General features: G+C 39.4%; 1 protein-coding gene across 2 annotated transcripts in view; it reads left to right on the top strand.

Moving 5' to 3' along the window:
- Nucleotides 1–21,952, top strand: part of TTBK2 (tau tubulin kinase 2) — a 134,251-nt gene that overhangs the window by 22,887 nt on the left and 89,412 nt on the right. The window contains exons 2-3 of one of the 2 annotated variants that reach the window (XM_090270487.1): nucleotides 1,325–1,460; nucleotides 18,284–18,431. In XM_090270487.1, coding sequence (XP_090126613.1) covers nucleotides 1,392–1,460; nucleotides 18,284–18,431 — 217 coding nt within the window. In that variant the 5' untranslated portion in view covers nucleotides 1,325–1,391. Of the gene's footprint in view, nucleotides 1–1,324; nucleotides 1,461–18,283; nucleotides 18,432–21,952 lie in introns of those variants that run through there. The other variant, XM_090270488.1, reaches the window with a different exon arrangement.

The raw sequence follows: 21,952 nt of genomic DNA, 5'->3' as shown, positions 1-21,952 counted from the left end.
TTCTTTGTGTTCGTAACTGCTTATTTCATTTAGTGTTGAAATTAAATTAGGCAGGACAGAACATTCTTGGCTCGTATTTTATTTTCTTGGGTATTTAAATATATAATCCCATTGTGTACTAATATAAGCTATGTGTGCTAGTGTCTGTTGTCAGTCTGATTTTCTTTCTGTTATGAGTAATTAGTACTTTTTGCTCGATGCCCAGTAAATGAATTCTTTCCCCCTTTAAAATCTAGTAGTTTTATTAGGCTGTGTCTTAGTGTTAATCTTCTGAGTTGTTTTTAGAGGTGTGTGGTAATATCATTTCAACATGCAGATTTAGCTTTTTTTTTTTAATTTCTAGAAATTTTTCTTGAATTACAGTGGCTAATATTTTTTCTAATTTTTCTATTTTGGGGCCTTCTATAATATGTATTTTGTATTTACTTTGCCTTTTTAAAATCACTTTTAAGTTTTAAATTTTTAAAAAATGTTTTTTTGTTTTTCTCCCTTCTTTTTTTCTCCACTCTTTGTATGGTGTCTCTTCTTATGTCTCTTTTAGTTGGGTCCTCATTTATTTTTCTTTCATTTCTGATCCATTTCTGAGTTTGCTCGGATTTCCTTTTATGTTTTCCTGTCGCTTAGCTCTCTCATTTAAGAGCTTTTCTAATTAGGATTTACGTTGCCTTAAAACTTCTGTTTCTTATGTTAAGTTGTTCCATAATATTAGGTGACAGTTTTTATCTCCTTTACACCACATTTTTCTGCTGTATCTTCATCTTCTATAGGCCGGCTATTGAAATTATTCTCTTTTTCTTACTATATCATTGTATTGGGTTTGATCAACAGCCCTTTTCTATGGCTCATGTTTATTTCCTATGCATTTTAAGTGCATTATATAACGTTTTAAAATTTTATTAGCTCTGATGAGTGTAAACTCTGACTTAAAACCTATTAAACTATAAGCTGTTGTAAATTAAATACCATATCTTTTTCTTTAGCAGTATGTTGCACTTAGGATAGTGATCTGTCTGGGTTAACTTCTTTTGACACCATGCTTTCCCTGTAGGCTAGCAATCTCAGCTATTGTAAATTATATGTGTTGTAATATTTCTGTAATGTCTCAGCTATTTCAGTGGGTATCTGTAATGCAAAGGTAAGTAATTTTTAAAAATACACACTAAACAGATTTTGGAACTGGGTTTGTGGGTCCCGTCCCCCATCCCCGCCGCCTTTCCAGTGAAGCAACCTAATTAATGTATAGCATTAGTAACGCTACTTGGTGCTGGAATGTTTGTATTAATTAGTTAGCCCTGATATGCTGTTGCTGTTTCTTTTGTTGTAGGTTAAATGGAAACCACCCTTGGGAGCTGGATGCCTGTGTAGCCTTTCTATCGTATCAGTGAATTGCAATGAGTGGAGGAGGAGAGCAGCCGGATATCCTTAATGTTGGAATTCTGGTCAAAGAAAGATGGAAAGTGGTGCGTATACATCTCAGAGATGGGAAGACGAAGAGAGAATGCATTTGGGGGGGTAATTTTTAGTGTCCTGATAAAAAATAGCATTTCATTAAAGAATAATACATATATTGCTTGCTAAAGCAGTTCTTTTCTTTTTCTTTCTTTTTTTTACCTATGATTAAGTTTGGTTTATGCTCTAATTCTTACTCTTGGTTTATACAATAGCAAATTTTTCTAATCTGTGATAGCTAATTGAGTAATGTAAATAAAAGTGTACTTAGGGAAAGAACACATTTTAAAAAATATAGTACAATATGATATTCTTTCTTTTAAACCTTTTATTAAAGAAAATTGTAAGTATACATAAAAACAGCGACACTGATATAGTGAGCCTCCATGTACTCATACCCCAGCTTAAGTAACTATCGTTTTATGATCAATCTTGTTTTATCTTTTTAACCTCCCTCCCAAAATATTTTTTAGCATATCTTTTTCCATAACATTTTTAGAGAGTTGGGGGAGAAAGTGGGAAGTGGGAGAGAGAGAGAGAGAGAGAGAGAGAAGGAGAGAGAGAGAGATTGAGAGATTGAAAGATTGAGACTTGTTGTTCCACTTATTTATGTACATATTCATTGATTGATTCTTGTATGTGCCCTGATTGAGGATCTAACCCACAACCTTGGCCTGTCAGGATGATGCTCTAACCAACTGATATATTGTATGTATCTTCTTTTTAAAATGTAATCATAACATCATTATTATACCTAAAAAAAGTAATAATTTCTTAATATGATTAAGTATCCTTCCAGCTTTCACATTCCCCTGATAGCTTTTTTTTTTTAGGTTTTTTTAGATTTTATTTATTTTTAGAGAGAGGGCAAGGCAGGGAGAGAGGGAGAGCATCATTGATGTGAGAAACATCAGTTGGTTGCTTCTCTTACATGCCCTGACTGGGGACCTAACCCTCAACACAGGCATGTACCCTGACTGGGAGTCAAGCCACTGACCTTTTGCTATGCGGGTTGATGCCCTGCCAACTGAGCCACTTTTGTCTGGGGTCCCTTAATTGTTTTGTAAATTATTATTACTTTATATTGAATTTATTAGGGTGACATTGGTTAATAAAATTGTATAGGTTTCAGGTGTACAATTCTATAATATATCATCTCTATATTGTGTCATGCATTCACCACCCCAAGTCAAGTCTCCTCCATCACCATTTATTCCACCATACCTTCTTCTACCTGCCTCCAGCCCCCTTCCCTTCTGATAATCACCATGCTGTTGCCTGTGTCTGAGGGTTTTTCTTTTAATATGCTTTATTGATAATGCTCTGACAGTTGTCCCAATTTCTTTTCCCTTTGTTCCCCTCTACCCAGTGACCCTCCTCCCTCCAGTAGTCCCTGGCCCTTAGTCCAAGCATATGGTTATGCATATAGTTCTTCTCAACATCTTCCTGTCTACTCCACTCCCTCCTACTATGCTTCTTAATTCCTGTACCATCTCCCTCCCTTTCCCTCCTTCCCACTCCCAGCTGACCTCCCCCTAATATGTTCTGCATACCTATAATTCTTTTCCCACTCTTGTTGCCTACTTAGTTTGCCTTTGTTTCCATTCCCTAGCTTCTGTTGTTGGTTTTTGTGATACAGTTTTCATTTTAATGTTCATAGTTTTGATCCTCTTTCTCCTAAACAAGTCCTTTTAACATTTCATATAACAATGGTTTGGATCTGATGAACTCCTTCAGTTTTACTTTATCCTGGAAGCACTTTCTCTGCCCTTCTATTCTGAATGACAGCTTTGCTGGATAGAGTAATTGTGGTTGTAGGTTTTTGATTTTCATTACTTTGAATCTTTCTTGCCAGTCCCTCCTTCCTTGCAGAGTTTCTTTTGAGAAATCAGCTGATAGTCTTATTGGGACCCCTTTGTACGTAATTCTCTTCTCTCTTGCTGCTTTTAAGATTCTCTCTTTATCCTTAATTTTTGACATTTTGATTATAATGTGTCTTGGTGTGGTTCTTCCTAGTTCTAGTTGTTTTGGAACTCTCTGTACTTCTTGGACCTGTAAGTCTATTTCCTTCCCCAAGTTAGGGAAGTTCTGCTTCATTATTTTTTCACACAATTTTCCAATTTCTAGTTCTTCTTCACCTTCTGGCAACATTATGATTTGGATGTTGGCCTGCTTATAGCTGTCCCATAGGTTTCTGAACCTCTCCTCATTTTCCTCACTTCTTGTTTCCTCTTTCTGCACTGGTTGACTGTTTGTTCCTTCCCTATGTTTCGATTTGTTGATTTGATCCCAGGTTTTCTTTCCCTCACCACTTATTTCGTATGTGTTTTTGTTCATTTCAGCAGGACTAGCCTTCATTCCTTCCACGTCTTGTTTAAGATCTGCTGTCAAATCTGTAAGCATTCTTATAGCCAAAGCTCTGAACTGTGCCTCAGAAAGATTTCTTATCTGCTGATCTGTTAGATCAGATATTTGCTGGTTGGTCAGCTGCATTACTTACCTTTGCTTCCTGGGCGGGGCTGTCACAACTTCTACACTGTAGGGGGCAGAGCCCCATGCACTTGTCACCTCCAGATGACCCTCCTCACCACACTGTGGCGTTTTATGTGGGGGTGGGGGTCCAAGATGGTTTCTTGCCATTTACTCTCGGCTGAGAGACTAGGAGCTTCTCCCTCTGTTCCCACCCCCACCGGGCCTCACAGTCTGAGGCAATGGGGGTCTGCCTTCCCTGGCGTTGGGATCGGGAGCTGACAGGTTTGGTCTGCAGCTGGGGATGCTCCTCAGGTGCTTCTCGCCTCCCCTTAAATATGGGTGTCTCTGCTTACCGCCATCCCGTTGCCACCGCTGCCACCACCAGCACAGCTTGACCTCTTTGCCCTGGCTTTGCCCCTCCTACCTGTCTGGATGAGCACCAGTTCTTTATAATTTCATACATTGGACTTCCATGTAGCTTTATTTTCTGTAACTTCTGGTTATTTCTGGTTTTGTGGTAGTTGTATTCCTTCTTAGTTGTGGAGGGAGACAGAGCATGTCAGTCTAAGCTTCCATCTTGGCCAAAAGTCCCAAGGGTTTTCTTTTTCGCTTAATCCCTTCACCTTTTCCACTCAGCCCTGCAACTGTCCTCTCCTCTGACAGCTATTAGTCTGTTCTCTGTATCTATAAGTCTGTTTCTATTTTGTTAGTTTATTTTGTTCATTAGATTCTACATGAGTGAAATCATATGGTACTTGTTTTTCTCTGACTGGCTTATTTCACTCAGCATAATGCTCTCGAGATACATCCATGCTGTTGTAAAGGGAAGATTTTCTTCATTTTTACTGCCGAGTAATATTCCATATGTAAGCATACCATAGCATTTTTATCCACTCATGATGGACACTTGGGCTGCTCCAAATCTTGGCTATAGTAAATAATGCTACAAAGAACATAGGGATGCTTATATTCTTTCAAATTAGTGTTTTGGGTTTCTTTGGATATATTTCTAGAAGTGGTATTGCTGGGTCTTAAGGCAGATCCATTTTTTTTTTTTTTTTTTTACAGATTTAATGTGTTTTATTGATTAAAATATTACATTTGTGCCACTTTCCCTTCCCTCTGCTCCCCTCCACCCGGTGGCCCCCTCCCTCCAGTTGTCCCCCCCTTTTAGATTATGTCCATTAGTTGTGCTTACAGTTCCTCCCAACCTCTCTCCATCTATTCCATTCCCTCCTACCATGATCCCCAATTCCTATATCATCTCCCTCCCTCTCCCCACTCCCCCTCCCTGTTGGCCTCCCCCCACTATGTTTCCCTTACCCACAGTTCCTTTTCCACTCTCGTTGCCTGTTTCGTTTGCCTTTGTTTCATCTCCCTAGCTTCTGTTTTTTAAACCAGTCCCTTTAACTTCTCATATAACAGTGGTTTGGATCTAATGAACTCTTTCAGTTTTATTTTGTCCTGGAAACACTTTCTCTGTCCTTCTATTCTGAATGACAATTTCACTGGATAGAGTATTCGTGGTTGTAGGTTTTGGATTTTCATTACTTTGAATATTTCTTGCCAGTCCCTTCTTGTCTGTAGGGTTTCCCTTGAGAAGTCAGCTGATAGTCTAATTGGGACCCCTTTGTACATAATTCTTTTCTTCTCTCTTGCTGCTTTTAAGATTCTCTCTTTATCTTTAATTTTTGACATTTTGATTATAATGTGTCTTGGAGTGGTTCTCCCTGGGTCCAGTCTCTTGGGAACTCTCCTTGCTTCCTGGACCTGCAAGTCTATTCCCTTCCCCAAGTCTGGGAAGTTCTCCTTTATTATATTTTCACTCAATTTTTCAAGTTCTAGTTCATCTTCCTCATTCTCTGGCAAACCAATGATTCTTATGTTGGGCCTTTTATAGCTGTCCCAGAGGTTTCTGATCCTCTCATTGTTGCTTGCCATTTCCTCTCGCTGCATTGGTTGACTGCTTGTTCCTTCTCCATATTCCAGTTTGTTGAAATGGACTCTGGATTCCTCACCATCTGTCTCGTATGTGGTTTTGTTCCTTTCGTTATGAAAGTTTTTCGCTTCTTTCATATCTTTTTCCTGCTCTTTTGTGAATTCTGTAAGCCACCTGATAACAATGGCCCAGAACTGAGCCTCTGACAGGTTTCTTATCTGTTCATCTGTCAGGTTCTCTATCTGCTGTCTGGTGAGTTGTGTCACCGGGATCTCTATATTTGTCTGCCACATTTTGACAGATGCGTTTTGTTTTCCTGGGCCGGCTGTCGGGGGCAGGGGGCAGTGCCTGCGTATGCGTCACAAATCAGCGACCGCCGGCGCCTGCCCGTCCGCGACCTATTTCGCAGCCCTGTGGTGCTTTCTGTGGGGGCGGGGGTCCAAGATGGATTCACACAGTTATTCAGCTAGGAGACCGGGATCCGTCCTCCCGCCCCCCTGGGCCTCACTGTTCAAGGCGATGCTGCGGCTGCTCCCCAGCGCCGGAGTCGGGCACGCCAGGGGCTTGATCGGAGTCGCCTGCCTGTCCGCGACCTATTTCGCAGCCCTGTGGTGCTTTCTGTGGGGGCGGGGGTCCAAGATGGATTCACACAGTTATTCAGCTAGGAGACCGGGATCCGTCCTCCCGCCCCCCTGGGCCTCACTGTTCAAGGCGATGCTGCGGCTGCTCCCCAGCGCCGGAGTCGGGCACGCCAGGGGCTTGATTGGAGTGGCTTGATTGGAGTCGCGCAGGCCAGGGGCTTGATTGCCTCCAGGATTTTTCGCCGCCCCGCCCCGCCGCTCCGCAAACAGCTTTGCCTTCTTTAACTCTTACCTGCCCAAATGGCACCGCTGGTTTATAACTTCATATGTTGGGCTTCCGTGTAGCTTTATTTTCTGGAATTTCTAGTTATCCTTTGTTTTGAAGTAGTTGTATTCCACTGTAGTTGTAGAGGGAGACCTAGCGTGTCAAGGCAGATCCATTTTTAATATTTTTGAGGTAACTCCATACTACCTTCCACAGTGGCTGCACCAACTGCATTCTTAATTACAATGCATGAGGGTTCCCTTTTTTCCGCATTCTTGCTAACACTTGTTTCTTGATTTATTGATGATAGCCTTCCTGAAAGGTTGAGAGATGGTATCTCATTGTTTTAATTTGCCTTTCTCTGATGATTAATGATGTTGAGTGCTTTTCATAGGTCTGTTGGTCATCTGTAAGTCCTCTTTAGAGAAATTTCTATTCAGGCAGGTCCTTTGCTCATTTTAATTGGATTGTTTTTTTGGTGTTGAGTTTTATAAATTCTTCAACAATTTTGGATATTAACCCCTTATCAGATGTATCCGTGAATGTTTCCCATTCAGTGGATTTTCATTTTGTTGATGGTTTTCCTTATTGTGCCAAAACTTCTTAGTTTGAGATAGTCCCATTTGTTTATTTTTTTCTTTTGTTTCCCTTGCTTGAGGCGATATATCAGAAAAATTTTTAATGATTTGAATGAAATTCATATAGTGTTGGGATATTGCAATTGCTGATATATTACTTGTGTTTTTTAATTTTAAGATTTTTTAAAAAGTATATTTTATTGATTATGTTGTTACAGCAGTCCCAGTTTTTTCCCCTTTCCTCCCCTCTGCCCAGCACCCACCTTCCCTCCAGCAGTCCACCCCCCTTTTCTCTAGCAATGCACCCCCCTTACTTTGTGTCCATGGGTCATGCATATAAGTTTTTTGGCTTCACCCTTTCCTATATTTTTCTTAATTTACCCCTGTCTATTTTGTACTAAAAAATTATGCTTCTTAATCCTTGCACCATTTCCCCATTCTCCCCCTCCCCCACCCAGCTGATAACCCTCCAAATGATCCCCATACCTATGTTTCTGTTCCTGTTCTGGTTTGCGTAGTTGGATTTTGTTTTTATTTTTTAAACTCAGTTGTTGATAGTTGTGAGTTTGTTGTCTTTTTAATGTTCATAATTTTGATCTCTTTCTTAAGTAAGTCCCTTTGACATTTCATATAATAAGGGCTTGGTGATGATGAACTCTTTAGCTTTACCTTGTCTGGGAAGCACTTCAACTGCCCTTTCATTCTAAATGATAGCTTTGCTGGGTAGAGGAATCTTAGTTGTAGGTCCTTGTTTTTCATCACCTTGAATACTTCTTGCCAGCCCCTTCTTGCCTGCAAAGTTTCTTTTGAGAAATCAGCTAATAGTCTTATAGGCACCCCTTTGTAGGTATCTCTCTGGTTTTCTCTTGCTGCTTTTATGATTCTTGCCTTATCTTTTACCTTTGGCATTTTAATGATGATGTGTGTTGGTGTGGTCTTCCTTGGGTCTAGCTTGTTAGGGACTCTCTGTGCTTTCTGAACTTGTATGTCTATTTCCTTCACCATATTTGGGAAGTTTTCCTTTATTATTTTCTCATGTAAGTTTTCAATTTCTTGCTCTTCCTTTTCTCCTTCTGGCACCCCTGTGATTCAGCTGTTGGCACGTTTAAAATTGTCCCAGAGATTCCTAAGCCTCTCCTCATTTTTTTCAATTCTTTTTTCTTCATTCTGTACTGGTTGACTGTTTTTTTCTTCCTTATGTTCCAAATCATTGATATGAACTCTGGTTTCCTTTCCTTCACCATTGGTTTTGTGTGGATTTTCCTTCGTTTCACTTAGCATAGCCTTCACTTCTTCCCTTATACATTTGCCATACTTAAGCATATCTGCCAAGCCTGTGAGCATCTTTATCACCAGTGTTTTGAACTCTGTCAGGTTGGCTCTCTCCTCATTGCTTAGTTCTCCCACTGGAGCCTTGATCTGTCCCCCCTCTTGGGCCATACTTCTCTATCTCCTCATCTTGACTGGCTCCTGTGCTTGTTTTCCTCTGTGTCTTAGGTAGAGCTTTCACACCTATTACATTGTAAGGGGCAGAGCCTTAGGTGTTCATCAGTACAGGGCGACTCGTTTCACAAAGTTGTGGCGCTGTATGTATGGAAGGGGTCTGAGAGGGAACAATGCCACTTGCTCAGCACTCGCCCCTTTTCCAGACACTTCTCTCACTTCCGTATGGGACTGTTGCCTCTCTAGCTGGTGCCCTGGCCATCGTCCCCAGAGTGGGTGGGTCTGCGGATGTTCTAGGATCATGGGGGTCCTTTAAGTAAGTGGACTCTACTGAGAGACCAGCAGTTTCTTCCTCCAGCCCAACCTCCACTGCTTTGCACAGTCAGAAGCAATGAGGCTTTATTTTCCCTGTTGCTGGGACAGTGTGCTGTGTGGTCTGGTCTGGTGCTGGGAGCACTCCCCAGGTGTCTCTCCTCACTTTAAAATGTGTGACTGCGCTTTCTGCCAACCTGCTGCTGCCGCCATTGTTGCCACCACCACACTGCATCCTCTCCGCCCCTCCTACCTGTCTGGATAAGTATTTCTTCTTTATATCTTTGTTTGTTGGACTTCATGCAGCTCGATTTTCTGGAACTTCTGGTTGTCTCTAGATTTAAGGTAGTTGTATTCTTCCTTAGTTGTGAAGGGAGATGCCGTATGTCTACCTACGCCTCTATCTTGGCCAGAAGTCTTAAGATTTCTTAAAAATCTCATTTTACTTACTATTTATTAGTTGGAGAAACTAGGTCATTTGCCTGTACAGTTTCCCACAGTTTGTATTTTTCTTATTGCCTCCATGTGGTGTTACCATGTTTCTCTGTCATGGTTTTGTAAATTGTTAGTTATATATAGAGTCTTGATTAAATCTGAGATCTAATCTGAGTTGGGGACATTTTTTCAGAAAGGATATTATAAACTTTCAATAGTAGCACAGAATGTCAGATTGCCTATCATTTTTGTGGTGTTATTACAATGGATTAACATTATCTGGGTCTGTCAGTTCATTATTAATTGTAGATTGGTGATATTCCAGCATTCTTTCATTTATTAAAGTACATTTTTAAGTAAATGATGATGAACATTTCTCATCATCAACTATTTGATTACTTGAGATACAGTTTGATTAGGAAAACAGAATAAATACTTGATTCTTTTTCTTAATTTACCAATTTTCAGAATCATGAATTGGGCCCTGGCCAGTGTGGCTCAGTTGGTTGGAGCATCGTCCTATAAACTGAAAGGTAGCAGGTTTGATTCTCAGTCAGGGCACATGCGTAGGATGTGGGTTTGGTCCCTGGTCTGGGCTTATGTGAGAGGCAACTGATTGATGTTTTTCTCATTCTCTCTCTTCTCCACCCCCTCCTCTAAAAAACAAACAAAGAGACAAACAAGAGAAATCAATAAGCATGTCCCCAGGTGAGAATTAAAACAATATATAATTAATTGGTTCCCTAGCATCATCTGAGAGTGACCAATGAGATTTTTTAAAATATAATTAAGAATTCATGGATTTAAGCAAATTTAATTTGTGCTAGTTCATTGTAGTTATTATCCTTATTGATGCTCAAATTGTCTCATTTGACTAAGTGGACATCCTTCACATTGTCTCCTGAGTTCTTATAACATGGTCATAACAGTCTTTTGATGGCTTTCTTGCCCTAGACTTGGAATCTGCCATCTCTTCCTTTCTTAAAGGAGCTGTTTTCATTTTAGATATATATAAATACACCCAAAACAAAATATACCCACTTTTTTGTTACTCAAAGTATTGTTCCATTAGCAGGTTTAACGAAGCTATTTTAATGGTTTCCTTAATCTATCAACAGATGGGAAAAAGAAGATTCTTTCTTTAGAAATAACAATTTTATTTTTATGGTACAGTGTTTTACTGATTAGCCATATCAATAGTATTTGAAAATTTACTTGAGTAAATATAAGAAAAGGATCATGATATCGTCATGGACTGGTGCAGGAAGATTCCAACAATTGGTAATCTTTTTTGTAAGTCAGGAATGAGTGTTGCTTAGGTGAGAGCTTTGTAGTAAGTGCTATAATAAAGGTTGGCTATTCTCCAGGAGACATATCAAAAGGTGGCAGATGATATGCCTGGCATAATTGCTCTTTTTTGATAATTAGAATTAATATATGTGTGTGGAGTATGTCACCCAAGTTTGGGAGGCATAGTGACAATTTTATTGAGAAATTACAGACTCATTATTAAGGATCGTGTTTTGGTTATCAGCTGTTCTGTACCAAAGTACATAAAAGCTTAGAGACTTAAAACAATCATCCATTTTGGTCACAGTTTTGTGGATTAGGAATTTAGGAAAAGTTCGCTTAGGTGGTTTGTCCCTTAACCACGTGGTACTAGCAGGGTGGGTTGAGTTGGAGGGATCAACTTCTGATGTTTTGTTTGGTGCCTTGGGGATCCTTAGTTCCCTTCCCTGTAACCTGATGGCTCATTTTTTTAGGACCACTTCATAGTGCTATGGCTTCTCATGTGACTAGCTCTTGAGAAGCAGTAAGAGAAGCTATAAGTCTGGTTAAGGGCCATTATTAGAACTGGTGCAGTGTTACTTTGCTGTGTTCTGTTGGTTAAAGCAGTCACAAGATCCTCACAGACTAAAGAGGGTGGGGAAACAGAATCTACCTCTTGATGGGAAAGAGGCAAGGTCACACTGAAGGAGCAAAAAAATGATGGGCAGTATTGTTGTGGCCATGTTTAGAAAACAATCTGTCATAGGCCTTACTTTATTCTTTCTCTGATCTGAATACCCTCATCATACTAAACTGTCTCTTCTCTTTCCCTCATAAGCACTGATGTCTCAAGGTTTTGTCAAGCTCAGTAAAAAAGTAATGTTCTACTGTTATTCAAATGACATCATAGGAATAGACCAAAAAACAAAATCATTTACTTTAATCTAGACTTTTTTGTTACATTTTTATTTTATTTAATTTTTTCTTTTTCAATTACAGTAGACATACATTATTATATTAGTTTCAGCTGTACACTCCAGTGACTAGATATTATATAACTTACTAAGTGATCATCTCAATAAATCTCTCACCCATCTGACACCATACATAGTTATTCGAATATTATTGACTGTTTTCCCTGTGCTGTACTTTACACCCCCATGGCTATTCTATAACAACCAATTTGTACTTCTTAATTTCCCCACCTTTTTTACCCATTCCCCCAAAACCCTCCCATCTGGCAACCATCAAAATGTTTTCTATATATATGAGTTTGTTTCTGTTCTGCATGTTCATTTTTTAGATTCAGATGTTGATAGATACATATTGCCATTTTGTTGTTAATATTTTTAATTTTTTCTTTCTTTTAAAAAAAATTTTTTTTATTACAGTTGTCCCATTTTTCCCCCATTGCTCTCCCCCACCCAGCCCACCCCTTCTCCCACGGTCATTCCCCACCCTGTTGTCCATGTCCATGTGTCATTTATACATGTTCTTTGACTAGATCCTTCCCCTACTTACTTCCCTTCCCTCCCTCTCCCCTCCCTGCTGATAACTGTTATTCTGTTCCTTGTTCAGTTTTGTTCATTTGTTTGTGTTGTTCATTAGTCTCCTGTATCAGGTGATCTCATATGCTATTTTTCTTTCATTGCCTGGCTTATTTTGCTAAGCATAATTCTCTCTAGTTCCATCCATGTTGTTGCAAATGGCAGTTCTTTCTTTCTTTCTGCTACATGGTACTCCATTCTGTAAATGTACCACAGTTTTTTAATCCACTCATCTACAGATGGGCACTTAGGCTGTTTCCAGCACTTGGCTATTGTAAACAGTGCTGCTATGAACATAGGGGTGCGTAGGTTCTTTTGAATTGGGGTTTCAGGATTCTTCGAGTATAATCCTAGCAGTGAAATCACTGGTTCAAAAGGCAGTTCCATTTTTAGTTTTTTGAGGTAACTTCATACTGTTTTCCATAGTGGCTGCACCAGTCTGCATTCCCACCAGCAGTGCATAGGGTTCCCGTTTCTCCACATCCTCGCCAGCACTTGTTATTTGTTGATTTGTTGATGATGGCCATTCTGACTGGTGTAAAGTGGTATCTCATTGTGGTTTTTATTTGCATCTCTCTAATGGCTGGTGATGTTGAGCATTCTTTCATGTGTCTATGGAACCTCTGTGTATCCTCCTTGGAGAAGTGTTTGTTCAGGTCCTTTGCCCATTTCTTAATTGGGTTGTCTGTCTGCTTGGTGTTGAGATGTGTAAGTTCTTTATATATTTTGGAGATCAATCCCTTGTCTGAGGTATCATTGGCAAATATGTTTTCCCATATGGTTGGTTCCCTTTTCATCTTGCTGACATTTTCTTTTGCTGAGCAGAAACTCTTCCGTTTGATGTAGTCCCATTTGTTTATTTTTTCCTTTATCTCCCTTGCCTTAGGAGATGTATGGGTGAAAACATTGCTATGTGGTATATCTGAAATTTTCCTGCCAATGTTTTCCTCTAGGACTTTTATGGTGTCACGGCTTACATTTAAGTCTTTGATCCATCTTGAGTTTATTCTGGTGTATGGTGTAAGTTGGTGGCCTAGTTTCATTTTTTTGCATGTCCCTGTCCAGTTCTCCCAGCACCATTTGTTGAAGAGGCTCTTCTCACTCCATTTTATGCTCCTTCCCCCTTTGTCGAATATTAGTTGACCATATAGACTTGGGTTTATTTCTGGACTCTCCATCCTGTTCCATTGATCTATATGTCTGTTCTTATGTCTTCTTCTTCTTAAAGAAGACCCTTTAACATTTCATATAGTGGTGTGGTGGTGATGAAATCCTTTAGCTTTATCTTGTCTGGGAAACTTTTTATCTGTCCTTTGATTCTAAGTGATAGCTTTGCTAGGTAGAGTAATCTTGGTTGTAGGTCCTTGCTTTTCATCACTTTGAATATTTCTTGCCAATCCCTTCTGGTCTACAAAGTTTTTGTTGAGAAATCTGTTGACAGTCTTATGGGAGCTCCCTTGTAGGTATCTGACTGCTTTTTCTTGCTGCTTTTAAGATTCTCTCTTTGGCCCTGGCTGGTGTGGCTCAGTGGATTGAGTGCCAGCCTGCAAACCAAAGGGTTGCTGGTTTGATTCCTGGTTAGGGCACATGCCTGGCTTGTGGGCCAGGTCCCAAGTTGGGGGTGCATTAGAGGCAGCCACACATTGATGTTTCTCTCCCTCTCTTTTCTCTCTCTCTTTTCCTCTCGCTAAAAATAAATAAATAAAAATATTTAAAAAACACATTTCCTCTTTGTCTTTAACATTTGCATTTTAATTATGATGTGTCTTGGTGTGAGCCTTTTAGGATTCATCTTGTTTGGGACTCTGTGCTTCCTGCACTTGTATGTCTATTTCACCAAGGTAGGGAAGTTTTCTGTGATTATTTTTTCAAATAAGTTTTCAATTTCTTGCTCTCTTCTCATTTTGGCATCCCCACGATGTGAATGTTGGAACATTTGAAGTTGTCCCAGAGTTTCCTTACACTACCCTCATTTAAAAAAATTTTTTTTCTTTTTGCTTTCTGGCTGGGTGATTTTTGCTTCCTTATCTTCTAAATATCTTGATTTGGTCCTTTGCTTCATCTACTGTACTGTTGATTTCCTGTAATGTATTTTCCATTTCAGTTAATGAATCCTTCATTTCTCACTGGTTCTTTCTTTATATTTTGTAGTTCCACTTTTATGTTTCTTATCTTTTTGTTGAAGTTTTCACTAAGCTCATGCATTCTTTTCTAAGTTCATTGAGCATCCTTTTAACCAGTGTTTAGAACTCTGCATCTAGTAGATTGCTTGTCTCCATTTTGTTTAGTTCTTTTTTTCCAGAGTTTTATTCTGTTCTTCCATTTGAGCCATGTTTCTTTGTCTCCTCATTTTGGCAGCCTCCATGTGTTTGTTTCTATGTATTAGGTAGAGCTGCTATGTCTCCCAGCCAAGGTGGAGAGAGTGTTCTTATGTTGTACATGTTCTATAGAGTCCTGTGACTCAGCTTCCCCCTAGATCACCCTAGTTGGACGTTTGAGTGTGCCATCCACACGGGCTTTGCACAACCCCTCTTGTAGTTGAGCCTTGATTGCAGTTGGCACGTCAATGGAAGGAATTTACCCTTAGGCCAGTCAGCTGCACATACTGTCTATGACCATTGACCACCAACCTCTAACCACCCTGTCCACCCCACAGAGCAGAACTTACTTCAGTGGACCTCTGGTACCACCTGAGTCTGCCACTTGAGTATGTCGCTTGTGGTGGTGGTTGGGTGGTGCCTGACATGGTCTTAAGCTGTCCCCTGGGTGTGCTGGGTCTGTGGCTTCCCAGGAGGTGCAGGCTAAGGTCAGCTGCCACCTGTGTTCTGTCTAGGGTCACCTGGCATGAGCTATAAAGTAATTTGCAGATGGCTGCTGCTTGTACTGGGCTTGGAGGTGCCCTGGAGAGGCCACACTGTGAACAAAGGCTGCTGGTGGTAGTGCCAGGCCTGGAGCCCCCTTAGCAAGTGGTACAGAGCATACTGAGGCCAGATGCTGCTTGTTTGAGAGAGATTAGGAAAATCTGAAGCATGAGCTAAGACAGGTCATTTGTATGGAAATGCCACTGAAAACAGCTTGGATGGTCCTCAGGGTGGGACAAACTGTGTGAGCCAGGTTAATGGAGACTCAGATATGACACCCCTGCCAGCTCTGTGAGGGGAAGGCTTATCAAAGGAAAATGGCCTCTGTCAGCACCTCTGTCTGGGAGAGAGCTGCCCTTCCCAACTCTTGCCCTGAAGCGGGACAATTCAGTGCCTCCCTGTAAGTCTCTGGTGCCTTTCAAGCTTCTGCCCCAGCTCTGTAGCTCAGAGAGAGTGAGTCTGAGTAAGTATGTTCACAGGCCTTTTGAGGAACTGCCTGGGATTCTGGAAGCCCTCTTGTCTCCCTCACCCTCAAATCCTACTGGTTTTTACAGCTAGAAGTTATGGGGACTTCTTTTCTTGGCACTGGAATCCTGGGCTAGGGGCTTGGTTTGGGGCTGGGCCCCCTCACTCCTCAGGGGTTACTTCTGCAGCTGAGATATCCCTCCCAATTTTTATCTGCCACTCATGGGTTTGGAACCAGCCTGTTCTGCATGTCTTCCCCTCCTACCAACCTTGATGTGGCTTCTTTAATTCCCTTGTTGTAAGACTTCCATTCAGCCAGATTTCAGGCAGTTCTGAATGATGGAAGTTCTGTAGTTGTAATTTTGGTGTGGTTGTGGGAGGAGGTACCGTGTTTACCTGCACTGCCACTTTGACCCTATTCCATCATTTGGTCAGGTTTTTTGTGATGTAAAACATGAAGCCACCTCTTATCACAGTCCATAATTAGAAAGATGTCCTTTTGTTTCCATTTATGAATTTTTAAAATTATACTAGACTTTATTCAATGAAAAAATATTAAGACTCACAAGTTCCAATCATGACCCAACAAGGAGTGATTTATTTAACCAAAATTAAGTTCTGGAACATTTTTTTATTTCTAAGCTCCTACCGAAGCTTCTCATGGTATTTCTTTCCATGACCAGACCAGAATAAAGAAGGATTATGGTTTATATATACAAAGCAATGAATAGTTACTTAGCAGTACAGGGTGGGGCAAAAGTAGGTTTACAGTTTTGAGTACACAAAACAGTTTATTCTAGTATTCTTATTTATTAATGTATTATTATTTTCCATGCAAACAAAAGTAAACCTACTTTTGCCCCACCCTGTATATATAGTTCTCACTTTGCCAAATGTTACGGGGAAAACAAAGAATAGATGGCCTTTTCTTTGAAGAAGCTTAGTTTCACTGTAGGGGCTAGGACATTGACAATGGAAAGTTGGAATATTAAGCAACATAAGAAATAAAAAAGCAGATGCTGTGTTAATTCAAGTGCTATCTGAGGTATTTAGCCTAGTAAAATGATTAATTAAGTGATTAAGCAAATAATTCTTGTAAAAATTCAGAAGATAAGGAAATCATCCTAGATACAGTTATCAGTCTTGAGGCAGTGGGGAAGGAAGTGGAATTTGAGGTGATGTCTTTAGGGTTGGTTAGGATTTAGGACTGCGGCTCCAGTGATGACTTGCTACATTATATCACACCCTAGAAGTTTGTTAATGTGGTGAAGAGAAGACCTAGTTTCAGGAAATGGAAGAAGGCTAATTGCATGTTGTTTGTAGCTTGAAATATATCATCTATCCCCTCCCACTCCAATTTCTCGTAGGTCTACAGGTCCAGTTGTCACTAGCTCTTCAGAACTTGGTTATATTGGGTTGGCCAAAAAGTCTGTATAGTTTTTTCCCATAAAATAAAAGACACATTTTTCAGTTTCACCAGTAAGTTTATTGATTTGGATATTTTGAGTATGTCGACTATCTCCCATGTGGTATAACATTGATTGTTTTCAATTAATGGCTCGATTTGATCGCTGTCAACTTCAACTGGTCTACCTGACCATGGAGCATAATTCAGTGAGAAATCTCCAGCACAAAACTTCACAAACACTTTTGACATGTTTGATCAGTAACAGCACCTTCTCCATACACTGCACAAAAATTTTTTTGTGTTTCAGTAGCATTCTTGCCTTTCTTAAAATAATAAAGCATAATGTGCCGAAAGTGTTACATATTTTCTTCCATCTTCAATATTAAAATGGCTATGCAAAAATTCACCAATTTTGATAAGTCTTCCTAATGCATGCTGATATTGACAGCTGTTACAATACAATCTAACAAAATTCTTTCGAATGAACTTAAAGACAATTAAGTGCTACTAGAGCCATCTTACAGAAAAAAAACCAAACCAACTTTTTGGCCAGCCCAATAATATTGAGACAGAGATCCTGATATTTCTCAAGCTAACAGGTTTCTTCAGGAAGAATATTTAGTGTTTGATGAAAGTGTTTAATTTGATTCAAGTTTATATGTTTTGAGTATATAGATATATAGTGAACCCTGGGATTATTTAGAACAGGAGCTTTCTACGTACTCTTTGATGTGTGTTTCATGCCTCAGAGGGGAGCATAAATGCTGCAGAGAGGGCTGGGCTCTGGCTGCCCTACCCCCACCTCAAACCAACCCACATACACATCTCAATCAGGTTCCAGGGAAGATTTCAACTGGCAAAAATAGTACATGGTTTATAAAGTCTTCAAATGATTGCCTTACAATTAAAACAATGAATCTGGTTGTTGAGAGGCATTTGTGGGAGGTGAAGCTTTCAGATACTATGTTTTTTTGTGACAGTTCTGATGCTGGCTGTAGACCAAAATTGAAAATTATTTGTGACTGGAATAATTTTATTACCTATTGCAGACAAACCTGTGGGAAAAGGTTTTGATGTTATTTTTAGATATTTGTTTTCTTCTTGGCATATTTGTGGTTAATTTAACAATATTGAGATCCTTTTTATCATAAAATAGCAATAGCAAAATTATGTATGAATTTTCTAAATATCAGAGACTAATTAGTTTCCATTTAGAATCTTCTAGTAATTTTGTGTGTTTGTTCTTATTTCTGATACAGTTGAGGAAGATTGGGGGTGGGGGCTTTGGAGAAATTTACGATGCCTTGGACATGCTTACCAGAGAAAATGTTGCACTGAAGGTGGAATCAGCTCAACAACCAAAACAAGTACTGAAAATGGAGGTTGCTGTATTGAAAAAACTACAAGGTAAGTTGCTTTGTGTGATATACCAAACAATTTATAATTTATTGTTATCTCTCCAAACCTCAGTTATATTCTTTAACTATTCATTGAATATTCTGGTGTCAGATTGGTTGGTATAAACATACTGAGTACTTTAGTAGAAATATTCATTTAAAATAATTGGATTGTGGCGATTCATTTTCATGGTAAGGATGAGAGAGTGAATTACCTGAAACATTTTGTTTAGAAAGTGTTTTCATAAGTCTGTTATAGTAAAATTTGCCTTAAAAAAACAACGAAACATGTTTCTACTCGTATCTTTAGGTGTTAAATATGCTTTAATCACACGAATAAAACTGCCTTCAAATCACATTGCAGGATGGAATGGAAATAATACTATTTATTATGTGTTGATTTCATTAATTTCAGGTTCATAAAATAACTCTTTCTGGCCCTGTCTTTACTTTTGAAGTCTGTTTTTCTACTTGTGTTCCCATTTTATTTATTTTTTTACTAGAAGGATAAATAATTTTTTTCTGACATCAATTCAGTGATTTCAACCCTCAATATATTGCTAGTTGGTATTCATCTTTGTATTTTCAGTTTAATGACATGATATGATATTTAAATGTTCTATCTGAATCAAAATTAAATAGGGATGACTAGCATATTAAGTGATTTTGTTAAACTCTAGAAGGTTTGATATTGTTATGAGATGCTCATTAGTATGTAAAAACATTTATAGTGACTTACATATAGAGCAAAGGAAGTTTCTGTAATTGGAAGTAACTGTAGTTGGTAGAAATAGTAAGGACAAAATACTATGTAGTCTAGTCCCTTAAATGCATGGCTGTATAGTCTTTCCGGTGAATGTGCTCTTTGTGAATCCCTGATGTTTGGAATTCTAGTCAGTTTCTGTAAGTTAATGAAATATGTATTATGTGTTCTTGCAATGTCTATTCTTTTAATTTTGCCCTTTGCCTTAAATTCTCTGATTATCCAAGTTTTTCTACTGGTTGGCTCATTTAATTAAAGTGTGATGATAATACAATTATAGATCTATTTAATAGTTATTTTAGCCCAAACTTAGCTCTCCTGAACTTAGCCCTGGCTGGTTTGGCTCAGTGGATTGAGCGTCGGCCTGCGAGCTAAGTGTCGCTGGTTCGATCTTCCAGTCAGGGCACATCAGAGAAGGAAAACTCTGACTCCAAAAAACCTCCGCTGCCTTGCGGCATACCTCTTCAGGGGAAAGGCTAAGGGAGTAAACCCCGACAGAAAATCCGGAGCCGGAGTCCCTAAGGCGGTTTGACGTTGTAGTCAACACCGGCAACTCCTGCGGCGCACCTGAAGCCAAGCTGTATTGACTCCGTCTCTCCCTTGGACCCTTCAGCTGCGAAGAGAGGGGGGGTCTGCTGCATGGGCAACAGCAGACCCTCCATATCACCCTGCCCAGGCTCTGTAGCTTCAGCTTCACTGGAGAGGACACTCCAGCGTCATCGCAAGATGTCGATCCAACACGGGAGGAGACAGATACCGTGTCACTCCCGAGTCGGACTGCACAGCCATTCTCGGCGGTGCAGATAGACTCTTAAGAAGCTACACCATCGTCTCTCGAGACGGACGGCTGCCGATACGATACGATACGATAGCTCTCCTGAAACATGAGAAATCAGGAAGACAGTGGATATGCACCCATTGTCACTACTACAGAAAAATGGATAATTGGAGAAGGAAGGATAGGGGAAAAGATGGCATTCTCTTTTTCTCACCTTTTCTCCTTTCTCCCTATTTCTTTTGAGCTGTTCTCAGCTCAGTCACATAGAAGCCACAAATGAGTGCAGCTGGAGCTACCTCTTCCTGAGGTCACAGATCCTAGGAGATCTGTTTTACTCTCAGCCAGGCCCATGCAGGGTATGTCAGCATCAACTTGTACTGGACAACTTCACCTGCCTCACTCCTACTTGGCCTTTCCAGGTGAGGCAGGATACAGCTTTGTAGCCCTTTCAGTAGGTTGTCCAGCCTGTTTTGGCCATGGTTTACTCAGGATTCTAAGTGATAAACCTTGAAGATCAGTTTAGTACCTTTTAATAGATGAATTAGAGACACTTGGATGGTAAGTTTCTCTTTTCCTTCTATTTTATATTTCATATTGTCTCTAAAATGTTTTTCCTGTCTGCTTATAACCACATGACATCCTATTTCTCAGAACCCTTGCCTTTCCAAAAATTAGTAGGTTTTTATCTTCTGGTATGTATTTCAGTGAGACAGACCTTGACTTTCTGTTCTCAGGCTTCCTAACTTAAGCCTTCTGTATACTTGTGCCTCACAGCTTCTTTTTGTTGAGTATGCTTTGGAATTTAGACCATTTTGAGAACAATTTTATGGGCCTAAACTGCTTTTGTCTTCCAGTTGGTATAATGACTTCTTACTCAGTGACCCCAACAAAAAGGCTAAGTATTTAAGGGAAAGGTATATAAATAAACCAGAAGCAACCTGGTTGCTTTTAAATTGATATTCAATTTTCGATAGCTGGCATAAGGATTTGTTTCTTTATAAAATAAAAAGATATTTTATTATCAGTTTAGCCCAAATCCTAAATTTTGTTCCTTTTAATAAATCAATCTCCCGTCTCAAAATTCTTATAATGTCTTTTCCTGGATTCCCTCAGTTCTCAATTTTTTTTGCAGTTTTTCCTGTACTTAACAGCTCTAGATTTCTTCAGGTCATACATAACTCTCGTACCAGTATGTTCCTTTTTCATTCATCCTAAAGTGTGAAGGCCTAGCATTTTACCCCATCTCTTCTTCAGAATGGCCTTCCCCATGCTACTGCATCAGATTTCTCTCTTTTCTAAGCTCTCTGAACTATTCTAGATGCATCCTACAATTCTCTGTTGAATCAAGCTAGAGATAGATGTGTTTGAATGTTTTAGTCACTTATAGAACTAAACTATTTGTCTATAAGGCTTATTAGGTAGTACTTCTCCTACACTCAGTTATTGATCTCTAAACTATCTCTAGTAAATAGAACCATAAAAGTTATTAAGCTTTTCCTTTTATTAATATCATTGTTCAGAGATACATTTCTGTATATCCATTTATTTGTGTTTTTCCTCCTCTCTGTTTGTGATGATACTACCTTCAAACCTTTGTTTTTCATTTTATTTGCTTTGAACTTTGTGTAAAGGGGATGGGTAATTGCCTCCATAGTTTGTTAGATTCTTTATTCTCTCTTCTCTCCCATCTTAAATAAATGTTTTATAGTGACTTCCTACCTATCTGCACTTGTACATTTTCATGATCTCTTGAGCTATATATCACCATACTACCTAAAAATAAATAGAGTTTTATCTGCAATACTGGTGTAAAAAGAAAATATATTCTGTTCTATGATTTTAACTCTGATCACTAACAATTCTTCAATACCCCAGGAACCTACTACCATCAATATTTTTTAAAAGTCAGATTTCCATTATAATCTTAAATTTGATACATTTCTAGAATCCTACAAGTGATTTAGGCAAATCTTAAATTTGATTTTTCCCC

Source organism: Furipterus horrens, unplaced genomic scaffold, assembly GCF_987537825.1.
Source record: "Furipterus horrens unplaced genomic scaffold, mFurHor1.1.pri manual_scaffold_3, whole genome shotgun sequence".
Taxonomy (NCBI): Eukaryota; Metazoa; Chordata; class Mammalia; order Chiroptera; family Furipteridae; genus Furipterus; species Furipterus horrens.
The sequence above is the reverse complement of the archived record's forward strand: the minus strand, read 5'-3'. Positions and strand labels throughout refer to the sequence as shown.